The 20,000-nt window shown below is 44.4% G+C and overlaps 2 protein-coding genes across 12 annotated transcripts in view; one reads left to right on the plus strand and one right to left on the minus strand.

Moving 5' to 3' along the window:
- The window catches only part of gabpb1 (GA binding protein transcription factor subunit beta 1), a 15,969-nt gene extending 6,273 nt beyond the window's left edge, over positions 1-9,696 (minus strand). The window contains exons 1-5 of one of the 5 annotated variants that reach the window (XM_083552476.1): positions 9,200-9,376; positions 7,440-7,547; positions 5,818-5,985; positions 5,052-5,246; positions 208-355 (exon numbers count right to left, since the gene is read on the minus strand). In XM_083552476.1, the coding sequence (XP_083408602.1) occupies positions 208-355; positions 5,052-5,246; positions 5,818-5,985; positions 7,440-7,547 (619 nt within the window). In that variant the 5' untranslated portion in view covers positions 9,200-9,376. Of the gene's footprint in view, positions 1-207; positions 356-5,051; positions 5,247-5,817; positions 5,986-7,439; positions 7,548-8,160; positions 8,498-9,199 lie in introns of those variants that run through there. The other 4 variants (XM_083552477.1, XM_083552478.1, XM_083552474.1 and 1 more) reach the window with 4 other exon arrangements.
- A 4,283-nt stretch (positions 9,697-13,979) lies between these two features.
- The window catches only part of usp8 (ubiquitin specific peptidase 8), a 20,457-nt gene continuing 14,436 nt past the window's right edge, over positions 13,980-20,000 (plus strand). For 3 of the 7 annotated variants that reach the window (XR_014535342.1, XR_014535343.1, XM_083552226.1), the window contains exons 1-8: positions 13,980-14,273; positions 14,518-14,698; positions 15,228-15,372; positions 17,596-17,681; positions 17,893-18,013; positions 18,097-18,136; positions 18,295-18,463; positions 19,970-20,000. The exon at positions 19,970-20,000 is cut by the window's right edge and continues 132 nt beyond it. Coding sequence is in view for 5 of the 7 variants with exons in the window: in XM_083552226.1 (XP_083408352.1) it covers positions 14,595-14,698; positions 15,228-15,372; positions 17,596-17,681; positions 17,893-18,013; positions 18,097-18,136; positions 18,295-18,463; positions 19,970-20,000 (696 nt within the window). In the remaining 2 variants the exon portion in view is untranslated. Of the gene's footprint in view, positions 14,341-14,487; positions 14,699-15,227; positions 15,373-17,595; positions 17,682-17,892; positions 18,014-18,096; positions 18,137-18,294; positions 18,464-19,969 lie in introns of all 7 variants that reach the window. The other 4 variants (XM_083552228.1, XM_083552230.1, XM_083552227.1 and 1 more) reach the window with 4 other exon arrangements.

The raw sequence follows: 20,000 nt of genomic DNA on the forward strand, positions 1-20,000 counted from the left end.
TGTGTGTGTGTGTGTATACCTGCAGGTTTAGCACTGTTAGATGGTGAGACAAGGTCTCTGTGTGTGTGTGTGTGTGTGTGTGTGTGTGTGTGTGTGTGTGTGTGTGTGTGTGTGTGTGTGTGTGTGTGTGTGTGTGTATAGCTGCAGGTTTAGCACTGTTACATGTTGAGACAAGGTGTGTGTGTGTGTGTGTGTGTGTGTGTATACCTGCGGGTTTACCAGTGTTAGATGGTGAGATGAGGCCGGTGAGGTTGACCACGCCCCCTGGTCCGATGATAAACTGAGGTGAGGCAGTGTGTATGGTCAGCATGTCGGGACTCTCTGGGTTTGTGTTGATCTGGTTCTGCATGGCCACCTGCATCACAACACCATAATTAACCACATCTTACATCTTCACACTGTTACCACCACAGCAGAGAACCTCCTGACCATGCTACTATCACCACACCACTTACACACTGCCCTGATGGAATCACTGTGCTATGTGCTAATCGTGTTGGCTTCCTGTGGTTGTGATGGTATCTCAGGAGGTAATTATGGGGCTGGAATGCTATTTGTGATTAATATGTGCAATTGTATCTGTGTTACTTACCGGGAGGTTGTTGGGTGGTTGCAAAGCTACCACAGGTAGGTACTATGGAGTTTCTTGGTGGTTGGAATTGTGATCAAGTCAAGTGGTTACTATGGAGTACCAGGGTTTTAGGAAAGTATCTCAGATGGTTGCTAAGGTGTTTCTACATGGTTTTGTTGGTACTGGGGTGTTGCTAAGCAGTTGCAGTGGTATTTAAGGCAGAGTCTAGGTAAGACATGGGCAAACTACGGCCCGCGGGCCACACACGGGTTTATTAATCCGGCCCGCCGAATGTGACCAAATTCTATTAAAATAGGTACGGGTGAACATTGTTCAATTTACCTTCCCCCTGTAATGCCCATGTTTCCCCTAAAGATGTCGCACTTCAGCTACATTGACCTTGTTCGCGTGTATTACTCTCTTCTTCTCTTATGAGCACTTCTGCAAAAATGATCTTATCAAAGAAAAGAAAGGTGGATAGTGAGCGCCGAGTGTTTAATACGGAGTGGACAACAAAGTATTTTTAGTATTTTGCTGAAGTCTGATTAAAGGCTGAATGCCTAATTTGACAAGAAACTGTCACGGTTTTCAAAGAGTACAATATCAGCCATCACTTTGCACTTTTCATCTGGTGTCCTGTCCCCTGTCCCAGAAACCAAACCACAAGAAGTGCAATTGGAACTGATCAATCTTCAGTCTGACTCCATCTTAAAGGAGAAGTTCAGCTCTCTTAAACTGAATTACTTTTATGCTTCACTAAACGAAGCCATGTTTCCAAACCTTTGTTTAGTTCGACCTACGTATGTGAGCAGACATTCAGCATCATGAACATCAACAAAGCCCCTCACAGATCCAGGTTAACTGACCAACAGCTCGGATCTATCCTGAGAACTGCCACAACAAAACTTCCTACAGAATTTGATGAACTGGCAAAATAAGATCAACAACACTGTTCCTACTGAAACTGAACTTGTGTTTTTCTTCTGTGTTTATTCAACTGAAATTTAATAAATTAATTATTCATTTAATTAATGCATTTGAAAAACAATTTGTATAATGAGCCTTGCATATTCATGCTCTGCTACATGTTACAGGCCAAATCTAATGTAACACACACACACATTATATATATGTATATGTATGTATATCTCCTGGCCCGGCCCCTCTGTCAAATTTTAGAACCCATTGTGGCGCGTGAGTCAAAAAGTTTGCCCATCCCTGGTCTAGGTGGTTGTACTAGAAGGGTTTTTGGGCAGTTGAGGTGGTATATCAGGCAGAGTTTGTGTGTTTGGACTAGTATTTTTTGTGGTTTTGGTGGTTGTGTTTTTGCAGGAGAAGGGTGTTGGGTGGAGGTGTTTTTGCAGGAGGAGGGTGTTGGGTAGAGGTGTTTTTGCAGGAGGAGGGTGTTTGGTGGTGGTGTTTTTGCAGGAGGAGGGTGTTTGGTGGAGGTGTTTTTGCAGGAGGAGGGTGTTGGGTGGTGGTGTTTTGCAGGAGGAAGGTGTTTGGTGGTGGTGTTTTTGCAGGAGGAGGGTGGTGGTTGTTGTGGTGGTGGTGTTTTTGCAGGAGGAGGGTGTTGGGTGGTGGTGTTTTTGCAGGAGGAGGGTGGTGGGTGGTGGTTGTTGTGGTGGTGGTGTTTTTGCAGGAGGAGGGTGTTGGGTGGTGGTGTTTTTGCAGGAGGAGGGTGTTGGGTGGTGGTGTTTTTGCAGGAGGAGAGTGCTAAGTGGTGGTGTTTTTGCAGGAGGAGGGTGTTTGGTGGTGGTGTTTTTGCAGGGGGAGGGTGTTGGGTGGTGGTGTTTTTGCAGGAGGAGGGTGTTGGGTGGTGGTGTTTTTGCAGGAGGAGGGTGTTTGGTGGAGGTGTGTTTGCAGGGGGAGAGTGTTGGGTGGTGGTGTTTTTGCAGGAGGAGAGTGTTGAGTGGTGGTGTTTTTGCAGGAGGAGAGTGTAGAGTGGTGGTGTTTTTGCAGAAGGAGAGTGCTGAGTGGTGGTGTTTTTGCAGGAGGAGGGTGTTTGGTGGTGGTGTTTTTGCAGGGGGAGGGTGTTGGGTGGTGGTGTTTTTGCAGGGGGAGGGTGTTGGGTGGTGGTGTTTTTGCAGGGGGAGGGTGTTGGGTAGAGGTGTTTTTGCAGGAGGAGAGTGTTTGGTGGAGGTGTGTTTGCAGGAGGAGGGTGTTTGGTGGTGGTGTTTTTGCAGGAGGAAGGTGTTTGGTGGAGGTGTTTTTGCAGGAGGAGGGTGTTGGGTGGTGGTGTTTTGCAGGAGGAAGGTGTTTGGTGGTGGTGTTTTTGCAGGAGGAGGGTGGTGTTTTTGCAGGAGGAGGGTGTTGGGTGGTGGTGTTTTTGCAGGAGGAGAGTGTTGAGTGGTGGTGTTTTTGCAGGAGGAGGGTGTTGGGTGGTGGTGTTTTTGCAGGAGGAGGGTGTTGGGTGGTGGTGTTTTTGCAGGAGGAGAGTGCTAAGTGGTGGTGTTTTTGCAGGAGGAGGGTGTTTGGTGGTGGTGTTTTTGCAGGAGGAGGGTGTTGGGTAGAGGTGTTTTTGCAGGAGGAGGGTGTTGGGTAGAGGTGTTTTTGCAGGAGGAGGGTGTTTGGTGGAGGTGTGTTTGCAGGAGGAGGGTGTTTGGTGGTGGTGTTTTTGCAGGAGGAGGGTGTTGGGTGGTGGTGTTTTGCAGGAGGAAGGTGTTTGGTGGTGGTGTTTTTGCAGGAGGAGGGTGGTGTTTTTGCAGGAGGAGGGTGTTGGGTGGTGGTGTTTTTGCAGGAGAAGAGTGTTGGGTGGTGGTGTTTTTGCAGGAGGAGGGTGTTGGGTGGTGGTGTTTCTGCAGGAGGAGGGTGTTGGGTGGTGGTGTTTTTGCAGGAGGAGGGTGTTGGGTGGTGGTGTTTTTGCAGGGGGAGGGTGTTGGGTGGTGGTGTTTTTGCAGGAGGAGGGTGTTGGGTAGAGGTGTTTTTGCAGGAGGAGGGTGTTTGGTGGAGGTGTGTTTGCAGGAGGAGGGTGTTTGGTGGAGGTGTGTTTGCAGGAGGAGGGTGTTTGGTGGAGGTGTGTTTGCAGGAGGAGGGTGTTTGGTGGAGGTGTTTTTGCAGGAGGAGGGTGTTGGGTGGTGGTGTTTTGCAGGAGGAAGGTGTTTGGTGGTGGTGTTTTTGCAGGAGGAGGGTGGTGGGTGGTGGTTGTTGTGGTGGTGTTTTTGCAGGAGGAGGGTGTTTGGTGGTGGTGTTTTTGCAGGGGGAGGGTGTTGGGTGGTGGTGTTTTTGCAGGAGGAGGGTGTTGGGTAGAGGTGTTTTTGCAGGAGGAGGGTGTTTGGTGGAGGTGTGTTTGCAGGAGGAGGGTGTTTGGTGGAGGTGTGTTTGCAGGAGGAGGGTGTTTGGTGGAGGTGTGTTTGCAGGAGGAGGGTGTTTGGTGGAGGTGTGTTTGCAGGAGGAGGGTGTTTGGTGGAGGTGTTTTTGCAGGAGGAGGGTGTTGGGTGGTGGTGTTTTGCAGGAGGAAGGTGTTTGGTGGTGGTGTTTTTGCAGGAGGAGGGTGGTGGGTGGTGGTTGTTGTGGTGGTGTTTTTGCAGGAGGAGGGTGTTGGGTGGTGGTGTTTTTGCAGGAGGAGAGTGTTGAGTGGTGGTGTTCTTGCAGGAGGAGGGTGGTGGGTGGTGGTTGTTGTGGTGGTGGTATTTTTGCAGGAGGAGGGTGTTGGGTGGTGGTGTTTTTGCAGGAGGAGAGTGTTGAGTGGTGGTGTTCTTGCAGGAGGAGGGTGGTGGGTGGTGGTTGTTGTGGTGGTGGTATTTTTGCAGGAGGAGGGTGTTGGGTGGTGGTTTTTTTTGCAGGAGGAGAGTGTTTGGTGGTGGTGTTTTTGCAGGAGGAGGGTGTTGGGTGGTGGTGTTTTTGCAGGAGGAAGGTGTTTGGTGGAGGTGTTTTTGCAGGAGGAGGGTGTTGGGTGGTGGTGTTTTGCAGGAGGAAGGTGTTTGGTGGTGGTGTTTTTGCAGGAGGAGGGTGGTGGTTGTTGTGGTGGTGGTGTTTTTGCAGGAGGAGGGTGTTGGGTGGTGGTGTTTTTGCAGGAGGAGGGTGGTGGGTGGTGGTTGTTGTGGTGGTGGTGTTTTTGCAGGAGGAGAGTGTTGAGTGGTGGTGTTTTTGCAGGAGGAGGGTGTTGGGTGGTGGTTGTTGTGGTGGTGGTGTTTTTGCAGGAGGGTGTTGGGTGGTGGTGTTTTTTGCAGGAGGAGGGTGTTGGGTGGTGGTGTTTTTGAAGGAGGAGGTTGTTTGGTGGTGGTTGTTGTGGTGGTGGTGTTTTTGCAGGAGGAGGGTGTTGGGTGGTGGTAATTTTGCAGGAGGAGAGTGTTGGGTGGTGGTGTTTTTGCAGGAGGAGGGTGTTGGGTGGTGGTGTTTTTGAAGGAGGAGGGTGTTTGGTGGTGGTTGTTGTGGTGGTGGTGTTTTTGCAGGAGGAGGGTGTTGGGTGGTGGTGTTTTTGCAGGAGGAGGGTGTTGGGTGGAGGTGGTGGTATTTCAGGCGTGTGTTGGTCTGATACCTGTAGGATTTCTGCCAGGTCCTCGTTGTTGTTGTCGAGCGCGATATCGAGCGCCGTTTTGCCGAATTTGCTCTGGGCGTGAACATCAGCACCGAACCTCAGCAGCAGCGCCACCACCTCACCGTGTCCATGTTCAACAGCCCAGTGCAGAGCCGTCATCTTCAACATGTCCTTAGCGTTCACGTCGGCACCGTGCTACACACACACACACACACACACACACACACACACACACACACACACACACACACACACACACAATGCAGTCACTGTTCGCCAGTCAGTGAGGATGAAAGCATAGGAAGTGGTTTATTCTGTAATGGCGAAATTGCTGCTCTCTAAAACAGACAAATGCATAAACATCAAAGCTGCTCTGATGTCATGTGAGGCACATATACACTAACTAACTAACTAACTAACACACACACACACACACACACACACACACACACACACACACACACACACACACACACACACACACAAAACAACAACCCGATCATACTCTGCCACATATACAATAGGATTAAAGGTGCAATTAGTCTTCATCTGAGTCCATCAAGCTGTGTGTGTGTGTGTGTGTGTGTGTGTGTGTGTGTGTGTGTGTGTGTGTGTGTGTGTGTGTGTGTGTGTGTGAGGTTAACAACAAAGGTAAATAGTCGATCACAATGTAACGAGTTTGTTAAAGAAACTATTAATTTTGCACCACTCCTATTGTATAACAATAAAACTGCCCTCTTTACACATGTAGGCCCCGCCCCTTTACCTGCAGCAACACCTCTACGATGGAGGCGTGGCCTTCTGAGGCTGCCATGTGCAGAGGCGTTCGGTCCACTTTGGTGCGAGCGTCTCTGCTGACGCCGGCACGCAGGAGCACTTCAGTGGTGGAGTAGTGACCGTACTGAGCCGAGAGGTGGAGCGGCGAGGTGCCCAGCTACACACACACACACACACACACACACACGTTAATAACAGACAAATATCACTAAGAATATATAACATATGTACTGTAAGTAATACCCTGGGGTTGCTATGTGGTCACTATGTTATCTCTAACGGTTGCTAGGTATCACTGACCACCTGGGGGTTGCAATAGTATCTCAGGTTCTTACTTAAGGATCGCTAGATGGTGTTGCAATTGTATGTCAGGCAGTTACTATGTGGGACAATGATACCTCAGGTACCTCAGGTAACTAGGGGTGTTGAAGTTGTCTGAGGTGGTTAATAAACGGCTACTACATGGTGGTGGTGAAGGTATCTCAGGTGGTTACTAGGGGCTGCTACATGGTGGTGGTGAAGGTATCTCAGGTGGTTACTAGGGGGCTGCTACATGGTGGTGGTGAAGGTATCTCAGGTGGTTACTAGGGGCTGCTACATGGTGGTGAAGGTATCTCAGGTGGTTACTAGGGGCTGCTACATGGTGGTGAAGGTATCTCAGGTGGTTACTAGGGGCTGCTACATGGTGGTGAAGGTATCTCAGGTAGTTACTAGGGGCTGCTACATGGTGGTGAAGGTATCTCAGGTGGTTACTAGGGGCTGCTACATGGTGGTGAAGGTATCTCAGGTGGTTACTAGGGGCTGCTACATGGTGGTGAAGGTATCTCAGGTAGTTACTAGGGGCTGCTACATGGTGGTGAAGGTATCTCAGGTGGTTACTAGGGGCTGCTACATGTTGGTGAAGGTATCTCAGGTAGTTACTAGGGGCTGCTACATGGTGGTGAAGGTATCTCAGGTGGTTACTAGGGGCTGCTACATGGTGGTGAAGGTATCTCAGGTGGTTACTAGGGGCTGCTACATGTTGGTGAAGGTATCTCAGGTAGTTACTAGGGGCTGCTACATGGTGGTGAAGGTATCTCAGGTAGTTACTAGGGGCTGCTACATGGTGGTGAAGGTATCTCAGGTGGTTACTAGGGACTGCTACATGGTGGTGAAGGTATCTCAGGTGGTTACTAGGGGCTGCTACATGGTGGTGAAGGTATCTCAGGTGGTTACTAGGGGCTGCTACATGGTGGTGAAGGTATCTCAGGTGGTTACTAGGGGCTGCTACATGGTGGTGAAGGTATCTCAGGTGGTTACTAGGGGCTGCTACATGGTGGTGAAGGTATCTCAGGTGGTTACTAGGGGCTGCTACATGGTGGTGAAGGTATCTCAGGTGGTTACTAGGGGCTGCTACATGGTGGTGAAGGTATCTCAGGTAGTTAATAAATGGTGAGTCAGACTGGTAGAGTATGGCTTGTTGTCATCTTCTAATCGTCGTATGTGATTGGTCCAAAAGTGCTTAGTGACATCATAGAGACATGATTGGAATTTGACCTAAGTGATGATGAAAACGATGACGATGACGATGACGATGACGATGATGATGATGATGAAGATTTCATCACTAACCCAGTCTGTGGTGAACGGAGCCCCGTTGGCCATAAGGATCCGAACCTCGTCATCCTGTCCAGAGCGAGCCGCCTCCAGCAACTTCTTCCCCAGATCCACCAGAGACATCTACACACACACACACACACACACACACACACACACACACACACACACACACACACACACACACACAGTTACAGCAGTGTGTGTCTTCTATCCACTTAAACGTGTGTGTTATACTTCCTGTTGCACACACACACATTTATTTTTTTATTCTGGTGAACTATAGTGACCTTCGGGTGTCCATATATTTTTGACAGTACATTATCTATTCATTATATAAATATACATTCAGGACCTGAAGAAAAACATGGAATATAAGTGTATGAATGTACACAGATCTGCTATAGAGAGAGAGAGAGAGAGAGAGAGAGAGAGAGAGAGAGAGAGAGAGAGACGAGCGAGAGAGAGAGAGAGAGAGAGAGAGAGAGAGAGAGAGAGAGAGAGAGAGAGAGAGAGAGAGAGAGAGAGATAGAGAGAGAGAGAGAGAGGGATCCACCTCACTCAAACACTACACTCTCACTTTCTTTTTCTACTTTAATCTACTGTGTATATAAACTATCACACTGCCCCTGTGCACAGCGCCAGCTCCCTGAAGATCTGCTTTCCATGGGGATGTTGGAGTAGAAGATCTCTATTGGGTGAATGTGAACACTGACTGCACCCCAGACCTTCTCACCTTCTGACCTACAGCAGTACCTGACTTCTCTTTTACCCTTCACCCTTACGACTCTCCACAAATCTCTATAAACTCTAGAGGAACATCTTCTCCGTGTCCACAGTTACAGTAGTTCAGTGTAACAGGTGTTTATTCAGTACTGCATCATTTACTGATCATTAAACTGCAGGTTAAATCCAGGTTTTCTCTGCAGCACGTTTAGTTTGGGGAGCTGCGACAAGATAAAAGCTTTCAGGGATGTTCTGTGATATGAAATGTAAGTCTAAATGGATAAAAAAAAAACACAGTTTGTAAATAAGAACAGATGTTCAACAGCAAATGGGGAATAATCGCGGAATGAAATGTAAAACAAAAAACAAAAACAAAAAACACGAAGCAAAATGCACAGGTGTCCGAATACTTTTGACGCACACACACACGTTGTGATTTGTAGTTTTTATTAGAAAACAAATTTCGTGAACAGAATAACACAGTCGGCGCAACGTCCTGTCACGTGTCCAGTTTTTAGTTTTCGGGTAAATAAACTACATGCTAGTTCAGCTATGCTAGTTCAGCTATGCTAGCGAGTCACTTAGCCGTTCTATTCACTATAATCTACTTTATTATAATATATATTTATATTCACTTTTACACATTAAAAATAAAATCGACACCGGTTTCGGCCAACACATGTAGCGCCAGTTAGCATGTTGCTAATGTACTGAAGCTAGGCTAAGCTAGGCTAGGCTATGCCTCCGGTTCCTCTCGCGCCTTAAATCCGAATCGTGTACCGGAGTGTGAAGTGTTTATATAAGAATAAAGAAGTGTGTGTGTGTGTGTGTGTGTGTGTGTGTGTGTGTTGTCCCGGTTAGACGGAGAGAGTGTACGGTACAGTAGTGAACAGGAAACGGGGCGCGCGCAGGCCTGTTTCCGGGGGAAGTGGAAATATCTTTAACCACCAAACACATCAACTTCCACATCCGGTGTAGCGCGAGCTCAAACACACACACACACACACACGCGCGCGCGCACTGTACACACACTACACACACCCACTGACCTGCAGAAAAGGGGTGACGCGGGTTATATTGTGGATCTTCTCCCAGAATCTCTGAGTTTATTTGCTTTCTGATCCGCAGCAGCTGAAACACTGAACCGAACACCCCATTCCCCTCAGTCCGCGCACTACTTTACCTCCCCACGCGCGGAGGGCTACACTGCTCCGCGCTCTGCTTTTAACACTTCACTCCGGTCTATCGGGGGGGGTTTCTGACCGAGACTGAGATCAGAGTAAAATAAACATCTGTGGAATATAAAACAGCAAACATAAACTCCTTATAACATCATTCAAGTTAATATTTATTTAAGAAAACAAGGGCTTCCGCGGAGTGATACAAGGTGTCATGGCGGACTCTGATATCGGAGCGTCTTATTACTGGTTCGAGCATGAAATTATTATTATTATTATTATTATTATTATTATTATTATTATTATTATTATTATTATTATTATTCCGCCCTGAGCTGCTCGTGCAGACTAAACCGTAAGATCTTGAGAGTTTAAACTTGGCCAGTTGGTGGAGCTCAATTTGGGGAGATGTATAAACTCATTTGGCCAAAGGGGGCGCTATAGTCCAAAAAACTTCATTTCACACATTTCTGACCCAAACACACAGAACCTCCATACTAGACTCCAAACCTTCAGATGTTTAGAATCGTTGGGTCAAAACTAAGAAAATGCATATTGACTTATTTGCTCTACGAAGTTTAAATTCAATCGGTAAATGATTTTGAGAGTAATTTTCAAACATACACTAAATGTTCATATCATTTGATTGATGATTTGAGGCTGAGCGGTTTTGTGTGAAGGTCCACTGCTGTCCATCAAATCCTGCATTAATTCTTCTCAATTATGTTAAAAACTTACTTTTGTAAACTAGTCTAAAATTTTTCATCTGATCGGAACCAACTCAGTGCAGGACAGTTTGCTGGACAGTGACTATCAATAATCATATAAAAAAAAAACATCTCACTATTTAAAGGGTCACATTGATAATAATAAAAACCGCTATAACTCATGAACAGAATGAGATATCTACCAAACTTAGTGGACGTGGAAAAAATGCATAGTTTTGCCACTCGGTGGCGCTAAACAACAACAAAAATCCCGGCTATAACTGCGTTTTTTATTATTATTATTATTATTATTATTATTATTATTATTATATTCAATTATTTTTATTATATTATTATTATTATTATTATTATTATTATTATTATATTGTTGTTATTATTATTATTATTATTATTTTATTATTATTATTATTATTATTATTATTATTATATTCAATTATTATTATATTATTATTATTATTATTATTATTATTATTATTATCATTATTATATTCAATTATTATTATTATTATTATTATTATTATTATTATTATTATATTCAATTATTTTTATTATATTATTATTATTATTATTATTATTATTATTATTATTATTATTATTATTATATTCAATTATTTTTATTATATTATTATTATTATTATTATTATTATGTTGTTGTTATTATTATTATTATTATTATTATTATTATTATTATGTTATTATTATTATTATGTTATTATTATTGTTGTTTTTTTATTATTCTTATTTTAAATGTGTTTGTGTATTTATATTGTGGCATTACTATAAAACTATCCTGAGCATTTATTCATTTTAGTATCACTATTACCACTACTGCTAATCAAACTGTTTATAAGAAATAAAACTACATAAAAATGTCATTTGTGTTTAACATCATTATTAAAGTGTTTTGTTATTCTGCACATAATATACAATTGTTAATATTGATGTAGTCCTGAGTTATCAAGCATCTACTGTCTAATGTCCTTTACACACTCCTCAACATTGTTAATCTGATCTCTCTCGCTCTTCTGGTTTGCTGAAATCTACAGCTGTGGATCATCAGCATAGCAGTGGAAGTGAATCCCATGTTTCCAGATGCAGGTTGATGATTTTGATGAGGAAATAAATGAAATGAAGTTGTTTTCTTGAATAGGAGTGAAGCTTTGTAATTGATAGTCTGTTATAATGACACTGCTGTCTACAGGGTTATTTATAAAATAGTCTGGATTTATTTTAATCCTCTGGATTTTTCTGATGTTTTTAATTTTATTATTAAAAAGTTGATGAAATCATTTCTACCTATTGATGGTGTGCATGTGAGTGCAGTGCTTTTATTCCCTGGTTATGTTGCTGCAGTACAGAATAAAAATCTCGGATTCTGCTTGTTATTTTCTGAGAGAGGAGAAATATGCTGATCAGCAGCACTAAGAGATTTTCTAGAACTCAGGAGATTCTCCTTCCATGCTGTTTGAAATATTGTTCATTTTGTTTGACTCCAATTACGTTCTAATTTCTGAGTGGTCTGTTTTAAGGTGTGTGTATGGTCATTATACCACTGTGATGATTTTTAATCCCTGATCATTTTGGTCTTAAGTGGAGCTCCATCATCTAGAGTGTAACGTAGGTATTCAGTGGCCCAGTCGAGCTCTGTGTAGTCAGACGGAGATCTAATTAATATCGTAATTTCAGGAAGATTATCGAAGATTATTATCAAGAGTGTGTCTCCACTATTAGTGGCTCCTATAACATTCTGATTAATTCTACTGAATCTAGAATGGACACAACTGCTGCTCTTAAGGAGTTTTCCTGATGATCAAAATCAATATTAAAGTCACCAATAATTAATGCTTTGTGTAAAGAAGGAGCTACATTTCTGATGAAATCTGCAAATTCTATGAGAAAATCAGAGTCGGGCCCCTGGGGGTCTATAAGGAGGTGATAAATGGATGGATGGATTGTCAGTGATGTAGGAGGTGATAAATGGATGGATGGATGGATAGATGGATGGATTGTCAGTAGATGTAGAAGGTACTAAATGGATAGATGGATGGATGGATGGATGGATGGATAGATGGATGGATGGATGGATGGATGGATGGATGGATGGATGGATGGATGGATGGATGGAGGGATTGTCAGTGATGTCGGAGGTGATAAATGGATGAATGGCTGGATGGATTGTCAGTAGATGTAGAAGGTGATACATGGATAATTGGATGGAGTGATTGTCAGTGATGTAGAAGGTGATACATGGATAGATGGATGGATGGATGGATGGATGGATGGATGGATGGATGGATGGATGAATGGATGGATGGATGGATGGATGGATGGATGGATGGATGGATTGTCAGTGATGTAGGAGATGATAAATGGATGGATGGATTGTCAGTGATGTAGGAGGTGATAAATGGATGGATGGATTGTCAGTGATGTAGGAGGTGATAAATGGATGGATGGATAGATGGATGGATTGTCAGTAGATGTAGAAGGTACTAAATGGATAGATGGATGGATGGATGGATGGATGGATGGATGGATGGATGGATGGAAGGATGGATGGAGGGATTGTCAGTGATGTAGGAGGTGATAAATGGATGAATGGCTGGATGGATTGTCAGTAGATGTAGAAGGTGATACATGGATAATTGGATGGAGTGATTGTCAGTGATGTAGAAGGTGATACATGGATAGATGGATGGATGGATGGATGGATGGATGGATGGATGGATGGATGGATGGATGAATGGATGGATGGATGGATGGATGGATTGTCAGTGATGTAGGAGATGATAAATGGATGGATGGATTGTCAGTGATGTATGAGGTGATAAATGGATGGATGGATAGATGGATGGATTGTCAGTAGATGTAGAAGGTACTAAATGGATGGATGGATGGATGGATGGATGGATGGATGGATGGATGGATGGATGGATGGATGGATGGAGGGATTGTCAGTGATGTAGGAGGTGATAAATGGATGGATGGATGGATTGTCAGTAGATGTAGAAGGTGATACATGGATGAATGGATGGAGTGATTGTCAGTGATGTAGAAGGTGATACATGGATAGATGGATGGATGGATGGATGGATGGATGGATGGATGGATGGATGGATGGATAGATGAATGGATGGATGGATGGATGGATGGATGGATGGATGGATGGATGGATTGTCAGTGATGTAGGAGGTGATAAATGGATGGATGGATAGATGGATGGATTGTCAGTAGATGTAGAAGGTACTAAATGGATGGATGGATGGATGGATGGATGGATGGATGGATGGATAGATGGATGGAGGGATTGTCAGTGATGTAGGAGGTGATAAATGGATGAATGGATGGATGGATTGTCAGTAGATGTAGATGGTGATACATGGATGAATGGATGGAGTGATTGTCAGTGATGTAGAAGGTGATACATGGATAGATGGATGGAGTGATTGTCAGTGATGTAGAAGGTGATACATGGATAGATGGATGGATGGATGGATGGATGGATGGATGGATGGATGGATGGATGGAGGGATTGTCAGTGATGTAGGAGGTGATAAATGGATGAATGGATGGATGGATTGTCAGTAGATGTAGAAGGTGATACATGGATGAATGGATGAATGGATGAATGGATGGATGGATTGTCAGTAGATGTAGAAGGTGATACATGGATGAATGGATGGATGGATGGAGGGATTGTCAGTGATGTAGGAGGTGATAAATGGATGAATGGATGGATGGATGGATTGTCAGTAGATGTAGGTTTGGTGCTGCAGTGTGTAATAATGTAAAGCGCTCTTGGTATCTCTCAGATTGAATGACGGCACAGAATGAGGTCAGTCCTTTCCAATATGGCGGACTGGGTGACGAAATGCGTTCGCCAGCACCCTGGGCGCGTGACTGTGACCCAAAACCTGCCAATCAGAGCGCTCGGGGGCGGAGTTTAGTTAGTGGGCAAAAAAAAAAACCTAGTTCCCGGAATCAGCTGTAGCAGTTAGCCGTTAGCCGTTAGCAGTGTTGTGTACATGTACAGGGATCTCTGATTTACATCATAATATACAGTTCAGTGAGTATCTGAGTGAATTATTACACCTTTAACACTACAGAGACTGTGTGAGTTAGCCTAGCGTGCTAGCTGGCTGTGGAGCGGTGTGTTTACACGGACACTTCCGGATTATTTACGTGGAGGATCGTTGGGATCTGAGAGACTTCAGAAGGTCTGAGGACAAACACCAACATCTAAAAACCTTTACTACCTGATCCAGTGTGTACATGTGCACTGAGGTGCTACTGACAGGGCAATGAGGGGGTTCCTTACAGCACATCTGGATCTGTCTGTCTGTGTGTGTGTGTGTGTGTGTGTGTGTGTGTGTGTGTGTGTGTGTGTGTGTGTGTTGGTGTTGGTGTTGGTGTAGGTGGAGGTGGATTGAGGTGTAAGTGTGTGCTCTTGTTCCCCTGCAGCTCTGGTGAGAATGTGATGGAAGCTGATGGTCAGATCTTTGTTGCTCTGAGCTGAGGTATAACGCAGGAGCCTGAAGATGCCTGTGGTGGCTACAGGAGCGAAGGAGCTGTACCTCTCCACCTCACTGGGAGATCTGAATAAAAAAGCTGAGATTAAACTGGACAAAGCCAGCACCAGACAGTAAGATGAGCTGTTCTTCACTGAGGAGTGTACTTTGTGGAAGCTATACAGCTGTGGTCCTGACCATCATGATCAGCAGAACAGATTTAATCTCATCTGTTAGAACAGCCTTTACAGACCACGTTCACACCGTTCACTTGTGCCTTGATTTATGGGTCACATGATTGATTAATAGGTCACATGACCATCTCTGTAGTCGGTACCTCTGCTAGAACCTCAGTACCAGACCCAGCACCTCTCTGGTCTGTTTTTCACTGTTCTCTGTTTGAACTTTTTGGTTTTGTTTGAGAGAAATGAAGACGCTATAAAACGATCATCTCACCACGTCACGGGATTTATTACATGGGCTGATTTTTACTGCTCAGTGTTTGTGGAAAACACACGTTTCAGATAGAAATTCACTGAGACACACACGAGAAACTAACCCTATCAACAGTTACCATTAAACATGACGTTATCGACCAAATGTCCGTTATACCTCACTCTCTCTGTGTGTGTGTGTGTGTGTGTGTGTGTGTGTGTGTTTCAGCTATGTTCAGAGTGCGTGTAAGCTCTTTAAGGCAGCAGAAGAGTGCCGTCTGGACCGAGATGAGGAGAAAGCCTACGTCCTCTATATGAAGTACCTGACGGTGTATGACCTCATTAAGAAGCGGCCGGACTTCAGACAGCAGCAGGTGGGAGATGATTCCAGCCTGTGCAGAGTCCACAATGAGGAAGTGTAGAGAAAATCTATTTCTCATGGTGTAGTGTAGATTTATTTTTATCTGTATAAGTTTGAAAGTGTACAGTGTTTTCCACTAAAGCTCCAGTGTTACATGTGTGACATAACTTTATTATTGAATAAGCAACAACTTCAGAAGCGAACAATGATGTTAATATTCAGAATTTCTCATTCAGAAAGTTTGACGTTTGTTTCAAGGTTTGGTTGAATGAAACTGTTCACTTTTTCAGTCAACAAAGAGATCAGTGTTATAAAATTACTTACGTTTAGGAGAAAAAAAATCTGTCGTACAGCTTTCGTCTAGGACAAACCGATCAGCCGAACAGCTTTCGGCTAGGACAAACCGATCAGCCGAACAGCTTTCGGCTAGGACAAACCGATCAGCCGAACAGCTTTAGTCTAGGACGAAAAAAAAAAAATCAGCCGAACAGCTTTCGTCTAGGACAAACCGATCAGCCGAACAGCGTTAGTCTAGGACAAACCGATCAGCCGAACAGCTTTAGTCTATGACAAACCGATCAGCCGAACAGCTTTAGTCTATGACAAACCGATCAGCCGAACAGCTTTCGTCTAGGACAAACCGATCAGCCGAACAGCTTTCGTGTAGGACAAACCGATCAGCCGAACAGCTTTCGTGAAGGACAAACTGATCAGCCGAACAGCTTTCGTGTAGGACAAACCGATCAGCCGAACAGCTTTCGTCTAGGACAAAAAAGGATCACCCAAACAGCTTTCGTCTAGGACAAACCGATCACCCAAACAGCTTTCGTGTAGGACAAACCGATCAGCCGAACATCCTTCGTCTAGGACAAACCGATCAGCCGAACAGCTTTTGTGTAGGACAAACTGATCAGACGAACAGCTTTCGTCTAGGACAAAAAAACAACAACAAGCCAAACAGCTTTCGTCTAGGACAAACCGATCAGCCAAACATCTTTCGTCTAGGACAAAAAAATCAGCCGAACAGCTTTCGTCTAGGACAAACCGATCAGCCGAACAGCTTTCGTGTAGGACAAACCGATCAGCCGAACATATTTTGTCTAGGACAAACCGATCAGCCAAACAGCTTTCATGTAGGACCAACAATCAGCTGAACAGCTTTCGTCTAGGACAAAAAAATAAAATAAAATCAACGGAACAGTTTTCATCTAGGACAAACATATCAGCCGAACAGCTTTCGTCTAGGACAAACAGATCAGCCGAACAGCTTTCGTCTTGGACAAACCGATCAGCCGAACAGCTTTCGTCTAGGATAAACTGAACAGCCTAATAGCTTTTGTCTAGACAAACTGATCAGCTAAACATCTTTCGTCTAGGACAAACCGAACAGCTTTAGTCTAGGACAAACCGATCAGCCGAACAGCTTTCTTCTAGGACAAACCGATCATCCGAACAGTTTTTCAACTGGGGCAAAATTATCTGCAGAACAGCTTTTGTGTGGGCCAGGTGATTGACTAAACAGCATTCAATTAGACCTAAATGATCAGCTGAGCAGCTTTTCCTGGACCAAAATGATCAGCCTCACAGCTTTCGTCTGGGACAGAATGTTCCGGTGAACAGTTTATTCCTCCAGACTAATTGATCAGCCGGACAGCTTTAATTTAAACTCGAAAAGATCAACTAATGAACTTGTGTCTTGGATAAAATGATCAGTTGATCAGTGTTGATTTCGTCCAAAATGATCAGCTGAACAAAATTGGTCTTGACAAAACAATCAGCCGAACAGGTTTGTTTTTAAGCCGGTGATCAGCTGAACAGATCAAATTTTGATCCAATGATCAGACAATTACATTTAATCTCAACCAAATGATCAGCCAGTCAGCTTTTCTATTTTGACCAGATCATCAGCTGTTCCTTCATCCAGACAGGCAGCTGTTTGCCTGCAAATGGGCTGAAATGAAATTGCTGAAATGATCAGCCATGCAGCTTTCAGTTTTATAACCTTTATCTATTATTTACAGCTTTTATCCATTACTGCAGCACTCTGTAGATACTGCCGGCTTTTTAATTCCTGTCCTGCTGGATGGACGCAGCTGCTGCTGCGTACTTCACTCTCATTAATATTCATATGTGTATATGACCTTCAGCTGATGTACACAAAAAACAACACTGTAATAAAAACACACCTCCAGCTACTGTCCTGATGTAGTATGTACATTTCATTTTCATGCTGCAGGACTTCTTCATGTCCATGCTCGGACCACTGAGCTTTAAGAAGGCCATCGAGGAGGCGGAGAAACTTTCTGCAAGTCTGAAACACAGGTACAGGACCCTCTCTCACCTCACCTGTCCCCTCACCAAATACCTCACCTGTCCCCTCACCTAATACCTCACCTGTCCCCTCACCTAATACCTCACCTAATACCTCACCTGTCCCCTCACCTTATTCCTCACCTGTCCCCTCACCTGTCCCCTCACCTAATACCTCACCTGTCCCCTCACCTTATTCCTCACCTGTCCCCTCACACTGCAGGTACGAAGAGGATGAAGTGCGGAAGAAGCTGGAGGAGAGAGACAGGAGAGAGGAGAAGGAGAGACGAGAACAGAAAGTGGAAAAGGACAAAGCCCTGGAGAACAGAAAGGACAGCAAAAAGGTATAAAGGGTCAAAGGTCAGCTTTAACCTGAATAATTAATCTGGGAAGGTGTGGTTTACTCTGTGTTTATATCCATACACAGGCTAAAGAACAGAGCGAGACCAAGAGTGTGAACTCATCAGGTCAGCAGTGTGTGTGTGTGTGTGTGTGTGTGTGTGTGTGTGTGTGTGTGTGTGTGTGTGTGTGTGTGTGAGTGTGTGAGTTTGTGAGTTTAAGGAAAGCCTGTGATGCCTTAACCCACCCTCTCTCTCTCTCTCTCTCTCTCTCTCTCTCTCTCTAGCGCCCCTGAGTGGAGGTATCAATGCTCAGCAGCTGTACAAGATGATGAAGGACCCAAACCTGAGTGTGTTGGTGATGGACACTCGCAAACAAGCCGACTTTGTGGAGTCACACATGGCCGTGCCGAATCAGAATTACATCAGTGTTCCTGAGGAGGCCATCAGTCCCGGGTGTTTACTCACACACACACGCACACACACGCGCACACACACACACACACACACACACACACACACAATTCTATCTTAATCGACAAACATAAATACACAAATATTAATGATATAAGAGAAACGAATCCAGCTATAAACCAGATATTCTTATCGTTAGAACTTGGTGATGGGGTGCAGACGGGGTAACGCACGTGGTCAGATTATCAGACAGGGTAACGCACGTGGTCAGATTATCAGACAGGGTAACGCACGTGGTCAGATTATCAGACAGGGTAACGCACGTGGTCAGATTAGCAGACGGGGTAAGTCACGTGGTCAGATTAGCAAACGGGGTAACGCACGTGGTCAGATTAGCAGACGGGGTAACGCACGTGGTCAGATTATCAGACAGGGTAACGCACGTGGTCAGATTAGCAAACGGGGTAACGCACGTGGTCAGATTAGCAAACGGGGTAACGCACGTGGTCAGATTATCAGACAGGGTAACGCACGTGGTCAGATTATCAGACAGGGTAACGCACGTGGTCAGATTATCAGACGGGGTAACGCACGTGGTCAGATTAGCAGACGGGGTAACGCACGTGGTCAGATTAGCAGACGGGGTAACGCACGTGGTCAGATTAGCAGACGGGGTAACGCACGTGGTCAGATTAGCAGACGGGGTAACGCACGTGGTCAGAACAGGACGATGTCTTTTGGCATGCTGATTTATGAAGTTCGGTGCTCCCTGTGATTGTGTGTGCAGCCTTATACTGCCATCTGTTGGTGTGTTACAAAACTAGTCTTCAACCTTTTTGATATCACCTCGTACACGTGAGAAAACGAAAATGCAAAAAAAGTATAAATGGTTAATAAAAAAAAATCACAAAACAGCTGTTTTGGTGACTTTTCATCACAATGTCCAGTTTTTATAAAGTGCATCTTCTAAATGTTCTTTTAAGTGCATCTGCAAAAACACAGCTAACGAATCCACAGAAGAGAAGTGAGATTGTGCAGTTTGATACAGATGCGGTTTGCGACCCGTCCAATCAAACGACGTGTAAATGCTGACGTTATTGGACGCCTGTTAGAGGACCTCAGTGTCACTAACTAGAAATCTGAATGGTTACAGCAACAGTTTGAAACAGCGTGTAATTTACCTGCAAGCGTCTGGACTGGACTGGACTGTACTTACTGCAGACGTTCATGTGATGTGACGCTGAAATGTGATTGGATAGAAACTCCAACATACACAGATTCTCCTGGAATCAGAACGCCAGAGAGAAACAAACATGAAGAGAATTAAGAATAGTTAAATACGTATTCATGGAGAAAAACATTCAGTGTAAGTCAGTGATTGTAAATGAGTTTAAGGACTTGATCCTGACGCTGCAGTCCACCTTCCAGCCTCAGATACAGGATTACTGTAGCAGCTTTACGACTAGCCGTGAGTTTATATATTTATTCCATATTATATCTAACAAGCTCTTTCTGTGTGTGTGTGTGTGTGTGTGTGTGTGTGTGTAGGATCACAGTAAATCAGATCGAGGTGAAGCTG

This window comes from Silurus aristotelis, assembly GCF_946808225.1.
Source record: "Silurus aristotelis genome assembly, chromosome: 10".
NCBI classification, from domain to species: domain Eukaryota; kingdom Metazoa; phylum Chordata; class Actinopteri; order Siluriformes; family Siluridae; genus Silurus; species Silurus aristotelis.